This window comes from Pleurodeles waltl, chromosome 10 (assembly GCF_031143425.1).
Source record: "Pleurodeles waltl isolate 20211129_DDA chromosome 10, aPleWal1.hap1.20221129, whole genome shotgun sequence".
Classification (NCBI taxonomy): domain Eukaryota; kingdom Metazoa; phylum Chordata; class Amphibia; order Caudata; family Salamandridae; genus Pleurodeles; species Pleurodeles waltl.
Window position 1 is genome coordinate 444,595,401 of NC_090449.1, and position 15,375 is coordinate 444,610,775.

Consider the following 15,375-nt stretch of genomic DNA (forward strand, 5'->3'; position numbering starts at 1 on the left):
TGAAGCCTCAGAGGACTACCCTGCATCTAGAAGGACCAAGAACTCCTGAGGACAGCAGCTCTGTTCACCAAAGACTGCAACTTTGCAACAAAGAAGCAAATTTAAACAACACACGTTTCCCGCCGGAAGCGTGAGACTTTGCACTCTGCACCCTACGCCCCCGGCTCGACTTGTGGAGAACAAACACCACAGGGAGGACTCCCCGGTGACTACGAGACCATGAGTAGCCAGAGTTGACCCCCCTGAGCCCCTACAGTGACGCCTGCAGAGGGAATCTCGAGGCTACCCCTGACCGCGACTGCCTGCTTCAAAGACCCGGCGCCTGGTAAAGACTCTGCACCCGCAGCCCCCAGGACCTGAAGGATCCGACCTCCAGTGCAGGAGCGACCCCAAGGTGGCCCTCTCCCTTGCCCAGGTGGTGGCTACCCCGAGGAGCCCCCCCTTGCCTGCCTGCATCGCTGAAGAGACCCCTTGGTCTCCCATTGATTTCTATTGTGAACCCGACACTTGTTTGCACACTGCACCCGGCTGCCCCCGTGCCGCTGAGGGTGTACTTTCTGTGCTGACTTGTGTGTCCCCCCCCCACCCCCCCGGGTGCCCTACAAAACCCCCCTGGTCTGCCCTCCGAAGACGCGTTTACTGACCTGCTGGCAGACTGGAACCGGGGCACCCCCTTCTCCATTGAAGCCTATGTGTTTTGGGCACCACTTTGACCTCTGCACCTGACCTGAGCTGCTGGTGTGGTAACTTTGGGGTTGCTCTGAACCCCCAACGGTGGGCTACCTTGGACCCAAACTTGAACCCCGTAGGTGGTTTACTTACCTGCAAAAACTAACAAACACTTACCTCCCCCAGGAACTGTTGAAAATTGCACTTTGTCTAGTTTCAAAATAGCTATATGTCATTTATGTGAAAACTGTATATGCTATTTTGCTAATTCAAAGTTCCTAAAGTACCTACCTGAAATACCTTTCATTTGAAGTATTACTTGTAAATCTTGAACCTGTGGTTCTTAAAATAAACTAAGAAAATATATTTTTCTATACAAAAACCTATTGGCCTGGAATTGTCTTTGAGTGTGTGTTCCTCATTTATTGCTTGTGTGTGTACAACAAATGCTTAACACTACCCTCTGATAAGCCTACTGCTCGACCACACTACCACAAAATAGAGCATTAGAATTATCTCTTTTTGCCATTATCTTACCTCTAAGGGGAACCCTTGGACTCTGTGCATACTATTCCTTACTGTGAAATAGTGCATACAGAGGCAACTTCCTACAATTCCCTAGCAAGCATTCCACTGGGATTATCATTCTCTAGCAAGCATTCCACTGGGATTGCAGAAGAGACCACAACCTGTTTCAGGCAGTAATCCCTCCCCAGTCTAAAGTCCCCATAGCCATGGGATGGACCTTAGTTACACTGGCAGCATTGGGGACTGGATAGGTTTGCCCAGCCAAATACTGTCCTGGGGTAAATAGTTTCTCTTTCACCATTGTGACACTGGCACCTATATCCCTCCAGGGCTTCCAATTTTGTCCCATTAATTAAGGGATGCTGTAAGGAAATGCCTCCTTGGCATGGTTAACCCCTGACTTTTTGCCTTTTGTTGAAGCCAGTTATGATTGAAAGTGTGCTGGGACCCTGTTTACCAGGCCCCAGCACCAGTGTTCTTTCCCTAAACTGTACCTTTGTTCCCACAATTGGCACAGCCCTGGCACTCAGATAAGTCCCCTGTAAATGGTACCCCTGGATCCAATGGGCCATTTTGCCAGGGAAGGTCTCTAAGGGCTGCAGCATGTCTTATGCCACCCTATGGACCCCTCACTCAGCAAATGCACACTGCCTCATAGCTTGTGTGTGCTGGTGGGGAGAAAATGACTAAGTCAACATGGCACTCCCCTTAGAGTGCCATGCCTACCTCACACTGCCTGTGGCATAGGTAAGCCACCCTTCTAGCAGGCCTTACAGCCCTAAGGCAGGGTGCACTATACCACAGGTGAGGGCATATGTACATGAGCACTATGCCCCTACAGTGTCTAAGCAAAACCTTAGACATTGTAAGTGCAGGGTAGCCATAAAGAGTATAAGGTCTGGGAGTTTGTCAAACACAAACTCCAAAGTTCCATAATGGCTACATTGAAATCTGGGAAGTTTGGTATCAAACTTATCAGCACAATAAATGCACACTGATGCCAGTGTGGGATTTATTGTAAAATGCACGCAGAGGGCATCTTAGAGATGCCCCCTGAATACCAGTCTGACTCCTAGTGCTAGGCTGACCAGTTTCTGCCGGCGTGCCACAACCAGACGAGTTTCTGGCCACATGGGGAGAGTGCCTTTGTCACTCTGTGGCCATGAACAAAGCCTGTACCGGGTGGAGGTGCTTCTCACCTACCCCTGCAGGAACTGTAACATCTGGCGGGGAGCCTCAAAGGCTCATGCCTTTTTGTTACAGCACCCCATGGCATCCCAGCTAGTGGAGATGCCCACCCCTCCGGCCACTGCCCCCACTTTTGGCAGCAAGGCTGGAAGAGATAATGAGAAAAACAAGGAGGAGTCACCCACCAGTCAGGACAACCGCTAAGGTGCCCTGAGCTGAGGTGACCCCTGCCTTTAGAAATCCTCCATCTTCAGATTGGAGAATTCCGCCAATAGGATTAGGGATGTGCCCCTCTCCCCTCAGGGAGGAGGCACAAAGAGGGTGTAGCCACCCTCCAGGACAGTAGCCATTGGCTACTGCCCCCTGACCTAAACACACCCCTAAATCTAGTATTTAGGGGTGACCCGGAACCCAGGAAATCAGATTCCTGCAACCTACACAAAGAAGGGGGACTGCAGACCTGAAAGCCCTGCAAAGACGACGGAGACAACAACTAACTTGGCCCCAGTCCTACCGGCCTGTCTCCAGACTCAAAGAACATGCACAGCGACGCAAGCGACAGGGACCAGCGACTTCTGAAGCCTCAGAGGACTGCCCTGAACCGAAGGGCCAAGAAACTCCCAAGAACAGCGGCACTGTTCACCTACAGCAAGATTTTGGCAACTTTGAAGCAACTTTTAAATACTCACTCTTCCCGTCGGAAGGGTGAGACTTCACCCTCTGCACTCGATGCCCCCGGCTCGAGCTCCGGAGAACAAACACTGCAGAGAGGACTCCCAGGCGCCTGCGACCTCGTGAGTAACCTGAGACCACCCCCTTGCACCTCCACAGCGACCCCTGCAGAGAGAATCCAGAGGCTCCCCCTGACCGCGAATGCCTGGAACAAAGAACCCGATGCCTGGACCAAACACTGTACCTGCAGCCCCCAGGACTGAAAGGAACTGATCTCTAGTGCAGGAGTGACCATCAGGCGACCCTTTGCTTAGCCCAGTCGGTGGCTGGCTCGAGAAGCCCCCCTGTGCCCTGCCTGCATCGCTAGAGTGACCCCTGGGTCCCTCCATTGATTTCTACAGAAAAGCCAACGCCTGCTAAGCACACTGCACCCGTCCGCCCCTGTGCCGCTGAGGTTGTGTTTTGTGTGCCTGTTTGTGCCCCTCCCCCTGCCCCCCCACCCCCCTCCCCCTCAGTGCTCTACAAAACTCCCCCTGGTCTGCCCTCCGAAGACACAGGTGCTTACCTGTTGGAAGACTAGAACAGGAGCAACCCTGTTCTCCATAGGCACCTGTATGTTTTGGGCCCTCCTTTGACCTCTGCACCTGACCGGCCCTGTGTTGCTGGTGTGGTGACTTTGGGGTTGCCTTGAACCCCCAATGGTGGGCTGCCTATTCCCAGGAAAGTGAACTTGTAAGTGCTTTACTTACCTCACAAACTTAACCTTACTTACCACCCCCCAGGAACTTTTGATTTGCGCACTGTGTCCACTTTAAAAATAGCTTATTGCCGTTTTAACCTATACTGTGTATATTACTGTTTTAATTCAAAGTTCCCTACTTACCTGTGTGGAGTACCTTGCATTTTATGCATTCTCATCAAATCTTGAATCTTGTGGTTCTAAAATAAATTAAGAAATGATATTTTTCTACATAAAAACTATTGGTCTTTGAATGTGTGTTCCTCATTTATTGCCTGTGTGTGTACAACAAAAGCTTAACACCACCCTCTGATAAGCCTACTGCTCAACCATAATACCACAAAATAGAGCATTAGAATTATCAAATTTTGCCACTATCAACCTCTAAGGGGAGCCCTTGGACTCTGTGTACAACATCTCTCACTTTGAGATATTATATACAGAGCAAACTTCCTACAGATGCTGCCTGTGTTTTTGCATGTTGGGTGGCCAGAGAGCAATTGGCGTTACATCCACCCTACCCTCAGAGACTAGAGTAGCTTCAGAGTGGACCATGATTTGCTGTGGGCACACTGTTTATCCCACCTGGAGACTGGCTATACCAGTACTAACTGTGGAGCAGAGCTAGGGGGATTCTTTTTGGGACAAGTCACGTCTCCAGTTTGGTGTCATGCTGTTTACAGTTGTGACACCAGGCCTTCTTGGGATCAAAGTTTTTTCACTTGTACCCACTTGTGCACTGTGAAGAGGCTTGAGGCCCACCCTCCTGTGCAGGTTTTGGGGCCCGTGTGAAGACTCCCCACCCTTTCTCTGGAGAGGCTTTGTGACCCCTTTCTTTTGGTCACCTCCCGTGGCAGTCTTGGTCACCCTAATCTTGACCCAATGGTCAATCAATCAGTTTTTGTAAAGCGCAGCTTCTCTCCCATGAAGGCCTCAATGCACGGCGGAGTGGTGGGGGAGCCTCATTTGAAGAGCCACATCTTGAGATTCTTCCTGAAGATGGTGAGCAATGGGTTTTGTCTGAGGTAGAGTGGCAGGTTGTTCCAGCTCTTTGCTGCGATGTAGGTGAAGGATCGTCCTCCGGCGGTTGTTTTCTTACGAATGTGAGGGACAGTGCCAGAATCAGCGGAGCGGAGGGATCTAGTAGGGGTGTGGAAGGAGATGTGGTGGTTCAGGTAGGCCGGTCCAATGTTGTGTATGGCTTTGTACGTGTAGGTGAGTAGCTTGAAGGTGATTTGTTTTTCATCGGGAGCCAGTGGAGGGTCCTCAGGTGCTGTGAGATATGTTCTTGGCGTGGGAAGTTAAGGAGAAGTCTGGCAGCAGCGTTCTGGGTGAGTTGCAGCTTTTTGATGTTTTTTGTTGTGGTGCCGGCACAGAGAGCTTTGCCGTAGTGAAGCTTGCTCGTGACTAAGGCATGGGTGACTGTCATGTGGCAGTCTGCTGGGATCCATTTGAAAATTTTCTGGAGTTTGCGGAGGGTGTACCAGCAGGAGAAGGTGACTGAGTTTACCTGTCGGGTCGAGAGTAAGGAGTCCAGGATAATGCCTAGGTTACGGGCGTGTTCAGTCGGTGAAGGCGGGGTGCTGAGAGATGTGGGCCACCAGGAGTCGTCCCATGCTGAGGAGGCGTTTCTGAAAATGATGAGCTCTGTCTTGTCAGAGTTGAGCTTGAGGCAGCTTTCTCATATCCAGGTGGCAATGGCTTCCAGTCCAGAGTGGAAATTCCTTTTGGCTGTGTCCGGGTCTTCTGTGAGGAAAATGATGAGTTGTGTGTATCAGCGTATAACACAATGTTCATTCCATGGCTTCTGACGATAGCTGCGAGTGGGGTCATGTATATGTTGAAAAGAGTTGGACTCTTTGAGAATCCTTGGGAACTCCGCAGCTGACTCCTGTGGCTTTAGATGTGTGGGGAGGGAGCCTAACCATCGGAGTCCTTCCTGAGAGGAAGGAGTGGATCAATTTCAGGGCTGTTCAGCTGATTCCTACGTTGTGGAGTCTGGTACATAGTGTGCTGTGAGAGACCATGTTGAAGGCCGCTGAGAAGTCGAGGAGTTTGAGTGCTGCCGTGTGGCCGCAGTCTAGAAGGTATCGGATGTTGTCGATGGCTGCAAGAACTCTCGCTGTGCTGTGGTTGCTGCACAACCTGGACTGGGAACTGTCCAGAGAGTTGTTGACCTCAATTAAATTTCGTAGTTGTGGGTTGATGGTTTTCTCCAGTACTGTGGCTGGGTAGGGCAGCAGTGAGATTGGCCGGAAGTTCTTTAGTTCTGATGGGGTCGGGTGAGGGTTTCTTCAGGTGGGGGCGTGCTTCGGCGTGTTTCCAGTCCTCGAGGAAGGTGCCTATGTTGATGGAGTGATTTATCGTGTTCCGGAGCTCGGGCGATGGATGTGCTGGCTCTGACATAGATGTGGTGTAGGAAAGGGTCGGTGGGGGCTCCGGAGTGGGTGCTGTTCATGCTGCTATCCATTTTCTCCGCGGTGAGCATATACCAGCTAGCTGTGGATGGTCTGGGTGGGTTCTGAGGGGGTGAGTCGGTTGTAGGTTCTGGTGCTGGGTTGGTTTTCCGGGAGGAAGCTGTCATAGATGTCTTGGATTTTGCAGTGGAAGAAGGTGGTGAGTCTGTCGCAAAGGTCTTGCAACAGGAAGATGCTGGTAGCTTTGGAGAGGAGGAAATGTGAACTCATTGATGACTGAGGAAAGCTCCTTTGTGTTGTGTGTGGAAGAATCGATGCGTTCCCGGAGTGCATTTTTTCTTGCGTTCTTAATGTGTTGGCAGTTGCGGCTCTGAAGGAGGCGAGGGCTTCGCTAGTTTGGCTATTCCTCTATTTTTTCTCTAGGTGCCTGCAGGTGCGTTTGGATTCTTAGAGTTCGGTGGTGAACCAGCTGGCTTTCTTTGGTATGCGCCTGGCCGATGTCAGACAGAGGGGGCTAGAGTGTTGCAGCATTCGGTGATCCATGCATTGACTGCGCGCTGCGGTGTTGGCGTCATCGGAGGGAGGCGTGAGGGATTTAGCAAGACTTGTGGTGAGTTGCTCGTTGGCTATTTTGTTCCATTTCCTGTGAGGGGTGCGCGGATGCGGCTACTGGGTGCGGTGATGGTGAAGTGTAGGCAGCGGTGGTCTGTCCAGTCTGGGGTGGAGATGATCCTGATGATAATCCGGTTGCTTGAGGTGAAGATGGGGTCCAGTGTGTGTCCTGCGATGTGCGTGGGCGCGGTGATAAGCTGTCTGAGGCCAAGAGTGGCGATGCTGTTGGGTAGAGCAGTGGTGTTTGGACCGTTGCGATCCTCGAGGTTGAAATTCAGGTCGCCGAGGAAGAAGTAGTTATCAGACGCCAAGGCCTGGGGGCTGGCGATGTCTACAATGTCGTGGATGAATGCTGGGCAGGGATCAGGTGGTCAGTAGACCAGGGTGGCGTGGACGGAGGAGTTGTGATTGGTGTGGACCAGGAAGTGAAGGTGTTCCATGGTGGTGCACTATTATTTTGAGTTAGCCTTGATACATAGTGAGGACTTCTGTACAATGGCAAATCCTCCACCCAGGTGGGAGGGCTAGTTCCTTCTTAGGATGCTGTATCATCCCTGGATGGCCATGGCGATGTCCGGTCATGAGGTGGGACTGGTCCAGGTCTCGGTAAGGAAGGTGATGTCCGGCATCGGGCAGTGTCAATCAAATCCCAGAGTTCGGTGGTGTGCCTGTGGAGGGAGAGGCTGTCCAGGAAGAGGCAGTTGATGAGGTTGTGGTGGGTATTGGTGTTTCCGAATGTGCGGAGTACCTTCTGCTTGCTGTGGCCGGCACTGAAGTTGCAGTTCCTGCACAAAAAAGGTCTGTGGGAGTCCTTGGGGGATGTGGTGCAGCAGTCGCTGAGCTGTCCTGTGTTAAGGCAGTGGAGGGTCACGGCATTGTAATGGATGCTGGCCAGGGGATGGCTTGACAGAGATCCAGTGTTCTTGGCACTGGGTGCGGCCCGGCTTGCCTTCGGCATGCCTTTGGCGCAGCTGCCGTTAAAAAGGGGAGGGGCCTGGTCAGCTGGGAGAGGTGGAAAGGCACTTTGAGAGGGGGCAGGGGGTGTGAGCCGCAGGTGCGCTGCGGGAGGAAAAGGGTCAAGGAAAGGACAGAAAAAGAGAAAAGAGATGGAAGAAGCCAAAAGTAAACACAAGTGAAAGAAAAGGCAGAAGTATAGAAGCAGGAGTAAAGGAGAAATAGAGATACAAACTGTCGATGGTCACTAGACCACCATGGATGAGGCACAGGCAATAGCCTGTGGGTGGAGGAGAGCCTCGAACTGAGAGTGAGGCAGGCTCTCAGTTTGTTTCCAGGCAAGGCAGAGGCAGCAGCCAGAGGAGCTGGGAAGGGTGGCAGATGCTGACCAGCTATGCCTTCTTTCCCAATTCTTGGGGAGAAATTGGACCTAGGTCTACCAGATATTGACGCAACTTGTCACTGATGCAGTTACTTAAAAGATGGTCTTTCATACACAAATTATAAAGCCTATCAGTCATGCACTCCACTGCCAGTTATCCAACTATCTTGTGTTTTCACTGAGTAGTCTACAGAATCAACCCAGGACTGGCTCGAGGTTTTGTAAGCCCTCCTGCACCTAATTCTATACTTCTCAGTGCTGAATCCCAAGCCCTCAATCAGGGTAGCCTTCATGTGATCATAGGATTCAACATGTGCGCCTGTGAGCGTGAAGAGTCTATCCCTTCACTTACCAGTAAACAGTTCCCAAAGGAGAGCTCCCCAGTGAGACCTGTTTAGCTTTCTGGTTGCACAAGCTCTCTCAATGGCTGTGAACCATTTGGTAATAATATCACCTTCTTCATATTTTTAGACAATCCCTTTGGGGATTTTTAGAATAGCAGTATTCTCTCTGACTATATTTAGGTTGCTACCACCATTAATGGGTGCTGTAGGAAAGTGTCACTGTTGGCATGGTTACGATCCACTTTGTGCCTAGTGTTGATGCCAACTTTGATTGAAAGTGTGCAGGGAGCCTGCTAACCAGGCCCCAGCACACAGTGTTCTTTCCCAAAAACTGTAACTTTGTCTCCACAATTGGCACAACCCTGGAACGCAGTTAAGTCTCTTGTAAAAGGTACCCATAATACAGAGGGCCCTGTGGCCAGGGAAGGTCTCTAAGGACTGCAACATGTATTATGCCACCTTAAGGGATCCCTCAACAAGCAAATGCACACTGCCACTGCAGCCTGTGTGTGCTGGTGGGGAGAAAAAGACAAAGTCGACATGGCATCCCTCCCAGGGTGTAATGCTCACCAACCACTGCCTGTGACATAGGCATGTCACTCCTGTTGCAGGCCTTACAGCCCTAAGGCGAGGTGCACTAAACCACATATGAGGGCACAGGTATATGAACAATATGCCCCTACAGTGTCTAAGTCCATTCTTAGACACTGTGAGTGCAGTGTGGCACTATTAAGCACATTGGCTGGGAATCTGTCATTACGAACTCCACAGCTCCATGATGGCCTTACTGAAGGCTGGGAAGTTTGATATCAACCTTCTCAGCACAATAAACCCACATTTATGCTGGTGTTGGATTTATTGTACAATGCACCCAGAGTGCATCTTAGAGATGCCTCTTGTATTTTAACCAACCCTTTAGTGTAAGGTTGACCAGTCTGTGCCAGCCTGCCACTTAAAGACAGTTTCCGATCTCATGGGGTGAGGGCCTTTGTGCCCTCTGGAGTCAGAAACAAAGCCTGCTCTGAGTGGAGGTGCTTCACACCTGCCCCCGCAGGAAGTATAACACTTGGTGGTGAGCCTCAAAGGTTCAGGGCTCCTGTTACATAGCGCCAGGGCACTCCAGCTAGTGGAGATACCAGCCCCTCAGACAAAGCCCCATTTTTGGCAGCAATTCCAGCAGGAAAATTAGGAAAAACAGGGGGGAGTGACCACTACAGCTACGACCACCCCTAAGATGTCCAGAGCTGAAGTGACCCAGTCCCTGCAGATTCCTCCATCTTGGTTTGGAGGACAGGCACCAATAGGGTTAGGAATGTGCTCCCCCTCCCCCAAGGGAGGGGCACAGGAAAGGTATAGCCACCCTCAGGGACAATAGCTACTGGCTACTGCCCTCTGACCCCTGAAATGCCCCTAAATCTAGTATTTAGGGGCACGCCTGAAACTAGCTCACCAGATTCCTGGCGACCTCAAAAATAAAAATAAAAAAGAAGCAAGAAGAAGGACTGCTAAGCCGCCTAAAGCAGAGAAGACTCCAGACACCAACTGACATGGCCCCACCCCTGCTGGCCTGTCTGCAGCTTCTGCAGGATCTCTCTAAACCCCCAGAACTGCCTGCCAACTAGAGGATCAAGGACAGCGGCCGTGTCCACAAGGAACACCAAGAAGGACTCCAGAACCACCCTGGCAGCTCAAGTCCTGCCCACTCTGCATCCGACGGCCACGGCCCCTATCCATTTGGCCCATCGGCCAAGAGCAGGTCCCAGGCGATTCTGACCTTGTGTCCACCCTGGGTTGAACCCTCTTGGCCAACACGATGACACCTGCAGCCTACATCCGGAGAACCCCCCTGACCGTGAGAGAACCAGCTGAAGATACCCAATGCCTAAAGGTAACCCTGCACCCGCAGTCCCCTGGCCTTGGTGAATCCAACCACCAGTCCAACAACATTCAGCAGGCGGTACTCCTCCTTGTCCAGCCTGTGGGTTCCTGGAACCAACCCCCTGGACCCAGCCTGCAGCATCTTTGTGACCCTTGGAGTCCTCCTATTGAAAAGCATTGGGAACCCAACACTGTGTTTGCACCCTGCCTTCCCTGTGCGGCTAATGGTGTGTTTGGTGTTGACCTGTGCGCCCCCCCGCCCCCCACCCCACCAGGTGCTCAACTAAACCCCCCAGGTCTGCCCTCCGAAGCCGTGGATACTTCCCCCCCCCCAGCAGATCTGTTTCCTAGTACCCCCAGTCTGCACCCGGCCGGTGTTGCTGGTTGTATACGCTTGGAGTCATCCTGAACCCAGACCAGAGGACAGCCCAATCCCCCAGAGACTGGACTGTAAGTTGAGTACTCACCTCAAAACTGCACTAACACTCCCCACCACCCCCCAACAACCCTTGTACTCCCCAGGACTGTTCTGAAAACTGAACTGTCAACATTTGAAAGTGAAAAGTAGTACATGCCTGTAAACCGTTTTATTTTCAAAATCTAAACCAAGTGTCTTTGATACATATGCTTGATACTTACTAGCAAATGTACTTAACTGCAACAAAATGACTTCGGCCAGGAGTTAGTCATTGAGTGTGTGCCTCATTTGACTGTGTGTGTACAACAAATGCTTTGCACTACCCTCTGATAAGTCTAACTGCTTAACCACACTACCACAAAGGAGAGCATTAGTATTATCTACTCTAGCCTCTGTTAAGCCTCTAGGAACCCCAGGACGCTGTGCACACTATAGCTCATTTTGATATAGTATATACACAGAGCCAGCTTTCTACAGGTGCCATCGAACGGCATGTCCATGAGAGACTGTTGGGCATCCCCCAAAAAAACAGATATCGTCAACTAGGTGTGGCACCTCAAGGCCACCATCGATGCAACCGATCTGCCCAGTAAGTCAGCCATGTCCAGTCCAGCCCACAACGAATAGACAAGTTAACCGCATCCCTCCCAGCGGCTTTGGGCGATGATGCGCCGCGCCTCCTCCAGGAACCGCAGCAAACCCTGAGTGACCATAATCCACAATGAATGGGTGTAGCAGCCCAAAAGGTATGCAGTGTTCATGGACCGCAATGCCAGACTGGAGGAAGAAAACATTTCTTCCCAAGTTGATCTAGTCATTTTGATTTCCTATTTGGGGGAGCGGATTGGAAAGCACCAGAAGAAGAAGAAGCCTGGATAACAAGGCTCTCAGGCCTGGGGTGCTGGGACTGGAATTTAGAGTTATTTGGGGTGGGCCGACGGCAGTGGGCGATTGAACTCTTCACAGGAGCCCCTGTGCTGGATCTGGACCAAGTACCCTGTATGACATCAGTGAGGGCTTCATTAAATGGAAGGAGAGGCCCTGAAGTGGAAGCACCAGGCTGAAGCACCTCTGTCAGAAGGTTAATCCTGACTGTTACAGAGGGAAGCTCAAGGCCAAGGACCTCAGCCGCCCTACTGACCACCATGGAGTAAGATGCTCCCTCCTCCATAGCCATGGTAAGAGGCAACAGCATGTCAGCATTTGGAGAAGTATCCAGACCATTAGCCTCGCCCGATTACTGTGCCCAGTCCATGTCAGGGTGGTTGAGTTGGTGTTCTAAAGGGTCCAGCATCCCCGCCAATCCTTCCCCATATTTGTATCCATAATAAAAAGGGCCAGAATCCAACCTGGGGTGAGTAGGCCCCACTGAAGTCCGAAACGGTGTTGATCAGCTCTGGGTTCTTAAGGATGAGAATTGGGTCGACGTCAGTTGTGGGCCCAACAGACGTCGAGAGCGTTGTCATCTTAACCAGCGCCGGTGAAGGTCGTGTTTGCATAACAGGTGTCGGCACGGATCTGAGAAAGGATCCGGAGGGGTCCTCGAAAGCCAGGGCCGGAGTCACCGCCACAGAACCCGAAGGGCTCTAATTGAGCTCCCATGCCCCAAAGGCGCCGCAGGGGGGTCAGTCTGCCCAAAGATGAGGCGCATGGCCTCATAGAAGTCTTTCAGCTGCGCAGGGGTGGCTCCGGCTCCCAGAAACTCATGAGACGTGGAGTGGACCCAGAAGCAGGCTCTGTGGACAGAGGCCTCGAGCGTCTATGCTCTTCCTGCATCTCATCATGACTTCTTTTTCTTGTGACCCTAATGTCCTGAAGATTTGGAATGGGACAAGAAGGAGTGGTGATGACTCAGTGAGCTGTCTCAAGACCTTCTTCTCAAGCGAGACCAGGAGCAACGCAGAGTTGAGCACCGGGCCGCCATGAGCTTTAGGGACCGCTCCCTCAAAGCCTTCAGGTTCATCGCCTGGCACTAGCAGCACGACTTTGGATCGTGGTCGCGCTCCAGATATCTCAAACACACCAGGTGCAGGTCTATCACAGACATCATGCGGTGACAGATATTGCAAGGTTTGAAGCCAGTCATTTGAGACATCCCTCGACGCACCAAAGAAGTAAAAAAAACAACAACAAAAAAGACGACAAAAAGGTCAAATTCATTCAAAAACTGGCAAGGGTAGTTCTCTCTGGATCTGCGCGTGACGTGGAAATAAAAGAACTGACGTCAGCGCACCAGTGTGGCACCTATGTACAACTGCAACGTCATCACAGTGACCAAGCCGCAAGCGACAGACGCAGAGTCAACCAATTATGCAACATGATGAGGTGCAAGGGTACTGCTCGAAGAAAAATCTCTGGATCCAGTCTGACGGCAATGGGAGATTCTAAAGTAAGGAATCTGCAACTAGAAGTCTCTATCAGATTAACAGATACGTTTTTACGTGAATTAACCTTATTTGACTATTAAAATTCTGGCAGAGATCAGGCAAACCTTGGAAGCACATTTTATATACTGAACTTTGACATGTATAACATTAGCATCAATGTAGCAAGAATCAATGTATCTTAGCAAATACAGCATTCTTACATCTCAGAGCACTGATGGTCAATACCAACAGCTCGGCTGCCTTGTGCATAACATTGAATACCACAACAAACTAAGCATGAGATGTAAAAACCGGACACATGTGGGTCCACTTCGCATACTGAGATGTAAGTATGCCTCTCTGGGGCCTCATAACGCTTGTGTTTCATGAGGTAGCCTGTGCATAATAAATCCAGAATTTGAGAGTTATACATTTGTCCATGCCCTTAAGACATTCCTCCCCCAAATGATTGTCTATTCTAAGACACAACAGCAGCTGGCTCTTTTCACAAGCAGCAAGTCAGGTTTAATCAGGGCTTCAAATAGTAAGCAGCGTGACAGCCCTCAATCAGGTCACAAGCAGCAGCTTTCGAGGCTCGGCAGAACATCAGCAAACCAGTGACAAAAACTTGCAAAACTTTGATGCCCAGACTGCTTGGATGAAGTGTGAGACACACCACGAGCAGGTGAGGAATAAAATCTTGATGCATATGCTAAAATCTGAAAATGTTTTATTAAGTTCTAAGGTGGGGAAAATTCAAAGCTAAATTAATTTTAGGTTATTTTAGACATGCGGAAACTGAAACCTCCAGTGGAATAGCTTTTACTTATAACACACTCACATAGGCACCATACTGGTAGGGCATTTAAATTAACAACACTCTTAACATGGGTAGTTCAAGAGAGTTTAGAGTAACTTGGGCAGGGGCATTTTAAACAGGTTCACTCTCCTCCATGTAGGATATCGAAGCAGAGTCCAGCCATTCAAATCTACACTTGAGAGTTCAGTAGTATATTCTGTCATAGGCAAGTACCATCAACTAAGGATATAATGTTCAAGTTACCAGAATCCAACTGGACTAAATTTGAGGTGGCTCAAAGTATTACACAGAAACTGGGATTGCAGACATTTACATCAGTTCACATGTACGCCACAGAACTTCTTAAACTGGTCAAAATCCCCAAATTATGGTGTCAGGAGGTTAGGAGGGTTTCCCAGCTATATAATTATGTCAATGGCATATAATAATATCTGATCATATAGCCAATGTCCTTAAAGTATTACTTAAGCAAAGCACCAGTCTAAATACACTCAGACAACAGATCAACTACCTTTGTCCCAAAGGGAATGGCTACCATAGTATCTCTGGTACCAGCTTTGGATTCCGATTTCCATGCTGTAATGAGTAACATTATTCAAAATATGTGAAAAATGAATAACCTTCATTTGATACATAAGAAAAAACAGACACTAACCTTTCTTGGTTTGCTAAAGATATAACTGGTCCAGATCCAATTGCGTTTCAAATGCCCATAAAAACTAGAATCAAGACCTGCTGATCCCAATCCATCACCAGGAATAGATCCATCATCCTTTACTTCACGACTGCCTCTAGAAAAAGAAAATACACAAACAAGTGTTAAAAAACATGGATCACCTCACCCTAACACAAAATGCGACATACTACACTCTACACTCGATCTTTCAGAAAACTCTGATTACGCAGTTTTTTAAACCTTTATTTATGCATTTTCTCGAATACAAAAACAATTACATCAACTTGTGCATTATACTGAGTGTGAGTGCCAAATCATCCACTTCCCACTCACCACGGAAAGTAGAACTATTACACTGCAAGCCACACCACAGGTGCTAGGTCAAAATGCAGAGTACAACCAACAACAATCAACTTGAATCCCACTTGACAGGTCAGTTCTCTAATTTATTAATATGCTATACCATTTCACATCTCCAGATCACCCTGGTCTCCATCCAGTACCGACTCATCAAGCTCATTAAATGAATCCAGCACTGCCCCCCCCCCCCCCCAGCCTGTCAAATCATCTATGATCTTATCATCCCGTGTGAGAGAGCCTCATGTGCTGCTCTTCCGCAGCTCCTCACTCCAACACATCTTTAACACACAATGCCTCATTGGGGATTCGGGTTCCCATCCATCCTATAGCAATTCTTTGTTTAGCAAGTAGT

The 15,375-nt window shown here is 49.8% G+C and overlaps 1 protein-coding gene across 1 annotated transcript in view; it reads right to left on the reverse strand.

Moving 5' to 3' along the window:
• Positions 1 to 15,375, reverse strand: part of GTF3C1 (general transcription factor IIIC subunit 1) — a 1,928,973-nt gene that overhangs the window by 880,390 nt on the left and 1,033,208 nt on the right. The window contains exon 21 of the mRNA XM_069210709.1: positions 14,643 to 14,778. Within this exon, the coding sequence (XP_069066810.1) occupies positions 14,643 to 14,778 (136 nt within the window). The remainder of the gene's footprint in view (positions 1 to 14,642; positions 14,779 to 15,375) is intronic.